Source organism: Sardina pilchardus, chromosome 7 (assembly GCF_963854185.1).
Source record: "Sardina pilchardus chromosome 7, fSarPil1.1, whole genome shotgun sequence".
NCBI classification, from domain to species: Eukaryota; Metazoa; Chordata; class Actinopteri; order Clupeiformes; family Clupeidae; genus Sardina; species Sardina pilchardus.
Genome location: NC_085000.1, coordinates 19,334,132 through 19,339,131, shown reverse-complemented (window position 1 = coordinate 19,339,131; position 5,000 = coordinate 19,334,132). Strand labels below are relative to the sequence as shown.

The window sequence follows — 5,000 nt, the reverse complement described above, 5'->3', positions numbered from 1 at the left end:
CAAGTGCATAGTGTAGATCCTGCAGTGCACAAGTGCATAGTGCAGATTCTGGAGCACACAAGTGCATAGTGCAGATTCTGGAGCACACAAGTGCATAGTGTAAATCCTGCAGTGCACAAGTGCATAGTGTAGATTCTGGAGTGCACAAGTGCATAGTGTAGATCCTGGATTGCTGCTGGGAATCACAAATGCATTTTTCATCGATGAAGGACAGAAAAAATCATTTGTGATCATCAAAATGACCAAAACTAATGACCTGATAAAAGCAAATCTTATAAAATGGTAAATTGTTAAATGGTCCAGTTTTATTCCTTAAATAAAGTGCAGGGTTTAATAATCAGTCAGATCTTTTTGTGACGTAGAAGCGAGGGGTTATTGCAGAGTCCAGGTTTATTTCTTGTCGTCCTCCTCAGAGCACTACAAGTCAGTCATGTGTTCTTATCTCACTGTACTAGAGGGTTTTCTCTCTCTGTGAGTGTGTGTTGTGTGTGTGTGTGTGTATGTGTGTGTGTGTGTGTGTGTGTGTGTGTGTGTAATATCATCTGGGTGTGGAGTGCACTCAATGCTTACTACTCCTTCGCTTCATCACTTTATTAATATGGATAAAGTAGATCATTAATCATTAATAAAGTGGCTTCATTTGGCTTGCCTCAGTATGCTGACATAAACAGTGAGAATGACTTTTCAGAATTTAATTATGGCTTTTAATTTTTCTAAATCCAAATCTTTCGGCAAATTATTTTCATGTTACAGCATGAAAAAATACTAAGAGTTGAGAGTTGATTTTATGAAATAAAAAGGGAAGAATGAACAGCAGTGTCTTGTTCGTATGCCGTATGGATGTCCACATCCACAGATCGGAGTCTTTCCGCAGGAGAGGGGGGGGGGGGGGGGGGGGTGCAAAACGCTGGGGCCGTGGCACAGATGGAGAGTTGGGGGTGGGGGTGGGGGGGGGTCAATGGGGGAGGACAGCACCGCTCAATGGCCGTATTGTTGGGGTTGTTGGGTCTCGCAGGTCGTATTGACAGGCGTGTCTCTGTGTATGTGTGCGCATGTATGTGTGGGTGTATGTGTGTGTGTGTGTGTGTGGGGGGGGGGAATGGAACCACAGTGAAAGTGGATTGGCCACTCTCATACCACGGGAGTAATCAGGCTGAATGCATATACAAACGCTCCATCCCTCTCGGTTACGCACAGGCAAACACACACACACACACACACACACACACACACACACACACACGGGCATGGCACCAGGCCAGTGTACAAAGCTGATGGTGGCCCCATGTGTATAGTGTGTGTCTGGAGTTACGCCAGTAATATGAGAGGATGCGCACACACACACACACACACACACACACACATACACACATGCATCAGATGACAGAAATGGAAAAGGCCGGAGGGAACTGGAGACAGCAGGTAGGAGAGGAGAGCACAGGAGAATACAGCACAGAAGTTGAGGCAAAATCTCAGTGTCAAATTTAGAGAATCCTGCATGTGTGGTTGTGCACTATGCATGTACAGTATGTGTGTGTACTGTATGTATGTACGGTATGTGTGTGTGTATGTATATGTGTGTGTGTGTGTGTGTGTGTGTGTGTGTGTGTGTGTGTGTGTGTGTGTGTGTGGGTGGTTTATTTATGTGTTGTTCATGTAGTAAAACGGGTATTATTTTGCCTCCACAGGGTCCCAGTACTTGGTAGTGCTCTTGTGTGAACGCCGTAGCTGAGGAGACATCGGGGGGACGGACAGCCAGCTCGGGGCCGTGACCGGACCGGACGCGTTCAAGATGATGACCGTCATGATGATGATGCTCATGATGATGATGAGCACGGTGATGATGATGATGGCGTTCGGATCTCTGCTGCTGGTGCAGGCGTCCTCTTCATCGCAGCCCTCCACCTCCACCTCCACCTCCACCTCAGCCTCGTCTCCACGCATGAAGCTCTCCTACAGAGGTACTGTACTGTACGAGCACACGCAACACACACGTCAGCATGCTACCAAAATAACCGTGAAAGTGAGAATTAGCTTAACATGTGTATGTATATGTGTATACGTGTGTGTGTGTGTGTGTGTGTGTGTGTGTGTGTGTGTGTGTATGTATGTATGTATATGTGTATACGTGTGTGTGTGTGTGTGTGTGTGTGTGTGTGTGTGTGTGTGTATGTATGTATGTATATGTGTATACGTGTGTGTGTGTGTGTGTGTGTGTGTGTGTGTGTGTGTGTGTATGTATGTATATGTGTATACGTGTGTGTGTGTGTGTGTGTGTGTGTGTGTAGATCTCCAGCAGCTGAGCGGAGTGCGGCGGTACGACCTTGACCGTTCCTGCTGCTTTGGGACGCTGCTATTGGACGAGGAGCGCGGGCGTCTGTTTGTAGGAGCGCGCAACTTCCTGCTCTCCCTCAGCCTGGAGAACATCAGCAAGCAGGAGCACAAGGTAGCAGCCTGAGCACCACCACCTCCCTCTCCCAACACCCTCCCAACATCCACCACCTCCCTCTCCCAACACTCTCCACCCAACATCCACCCAGCCTGACGTCCACCTCCCTCTCACAACACCCACCCAACATCCACCACCTCCCTCTCCCAACACCCTCCCAACATCCACCACCTCCCTCTCACAACACTCTCCACCCAACATCCACCCAGCCTGACGTCCACCTCCCTCTCACAACACCCACCCAACATCCACCACCTCCCTCTCACAACACCTTCCACCCAACATCCACCACCTCCCTCTCACAACACTCTCCACCCAACATCCACCCAGCCTGACGTCCACCTCCCTCTCACAACACCCACCCAACATCCACCACCTCCCTCTCACAACACCTTCCACCCAATATCCACCACCTCCCTCTCACAACACCCTCCACCCAACACCACCTCCCTCTCACAACACCCTCCACCCAACATCCACCACCTCCCTCTCACAACACCCTCCACCCAACATCCACCACCACCCTCTCACAACACCCTCCCAATATCCACCCAGCCTGACCTCCACCCAACATCCATCCATCCATCCAGCCGGTCATCGCCCCGTACCGTCCTCATACTGTCCGCTGCTTAATAGCTCATGGATGGGCGATTGGGCATTGGCCATAATTCTCACCAAGGACACTCTTATGACCAATTAGCTGCGCACCAAATGACACTCATCATCTCACAGCCTGATCTCACTCTAAAAATGGCTACACCTTGCTTCATCCAGTTGATTCTCTATCTATATGCTTGAGATGGATAGACTTGTCCTGCTTTATTGTAGCCTTGCTGATTGGTGCAGAGTGTGTGTGTGTGTGTGTGTGTGTGTGTGTGCACTGTGGTGCAGTGTGTGGAGCATGCAGTGTGTGTGTGACTGATAGAGCACTCAGCTCGTCTCCGTTAAAAAAGACGAGTTGCTGTGTGTGTGTGTGGAGTGTGGAGTGCTGCAGAGGGTGTTGCGGAGCCAGAGAGGTGTGTGTCCTAGACCTGCTCTTGCTCACTGTATAAGGGATAACGGATGAGCAAATCAGCACTCAGCGCTGCCCTTCCTCCCTAAATGATGACAGAGTGCCAGTCTGGTGTTTAGTCTGAAATGGACCATTGGGCAAGACCCGTCATTGGACAACCGCGGGAGCGTAGGCGGCAGGCCAGTGCACACCAAGGCTGAGGCAGAGGACACGTCACACACACATACATACACACACACACACACACACACACACACACACACACACACCCTGCACACATGCACACACACACACACACACACGCACACACACACACACACACACACACACACACACACACACACACACACACACACACACACACACACACACACACATACACACACACACACACACACACACACACACACACACACACACACACACACACACACATACCCTGCACACACACACACAGTCTCTAGGTAACACGTGGAACGGCCGGGTGTCTGGGACGAGCCAGACTGTGACCGTTATAAAATATTGATCATCATTCATACACCATGAGCACTGTGAGTGTTATCTCCACCTGTGTGAGAACGGACACAAGGCTGTAGCACATACAGTAGGGTGCCTCTCATTTAGTCTTTTATACATCCTTCCTTCCTTCCTCGTTCCTCGTCCTCACTGATTCACATAAAGAATGATGGGGCGGCAACAATGAGATAGTCTATCCAGTGCTGGTTATCGATCAGTGGAAACAAGCCTGGAGGATCGAGCATCGAGGATTGAGGAGAGAAGTTGAGAGGCACCCCATATACTGTAGAGCTCGGTCAGACATGGTCAGACTTACGTGCCTACAGTACATCACACCTATGTCCTCTGAGCCTGCGCAGAAAGACTAGCGGCCCAACAGGAAAACAGAGTCATCATCTACGACGTGATGTCTCTGTCCATAGGCTCATTCGACTTCATGTAGCCGTCTCAAGACGCCTGCAGACGAGACTTTTTCTGACCTTCTTTCAGACCGAAATTGTACATACAGTACGTCGTGGTTGGAAACGTATCAAAATGTCAGAAATAGTCGTGAAGTCGAATGAGCCTCATGTCTTTTCGTGTCTATGGTCAGATCACATGGGGGCTAGTGAGTGCGCTGTGGGATGAGTGTGCGTGCGGGCGGTTAGGGCTGCTCTCTAATTAGCACACCTCTTCAGCTAGGTAGAAGCTAATTGATGAGATCACCTGTGCTCAGGTAGAACCAATACATGGGGTGCCTCTCCTCGATCCTCGATGCTCGGTCCTCCAGGCTCGTTCCCACTGATCTTTAGCTAGCACTGGTTTGTTGCCGCCCCATCATTCTTTATGTACTGTAGAACAGTGAGGACGAGGACGAGGAAGGAAGGGAGGATGTACTGTATAAAAGACGATTGAGAGGCAACCGTGATCAGACTTTTACTCTCTAAAGCTGGAGTTTTCTACCTCTGACTGTGGGATGAGTGGTGTGGTGTGCGGTCAGGGCTGCTCTCTGAGTGGGGATTAAGGTGGCCAGGGGGGGTCAGT

The 5,000-nt window shown here is 49.8% G+C and overlaps 1 protein-coding gene across 1 annotated transcript in view; it reads left to right on the top strand.

The window, feature by feature from the left end:
* The window catches only part of sema3b (sema domain, immunoglobulin domain (Ig), short basic domain, secreted, (semaphorin) 3B), a 38,014-nt gene that overhangs the window by 16,718 nt on the left and 16,296 nt on the right, over positions 1–5,000 (top strand). Inside the window, exons 2-3 of the mRNA XM_062541098.1 lie at positions 1,689–1,961; positions 2,289–2,446. Coding sequence (XP_062397082.1) covers positions 1,793–1,961; positions 2,289–2,446 — 327 coding nt within the window. The 5' untranslated portion in view covers positions 1,689–1,792. The remainder of the gene's footprint in view (positions 1–1,688; positions 1,962–2,288; positions 2,447–5,000) is intronic.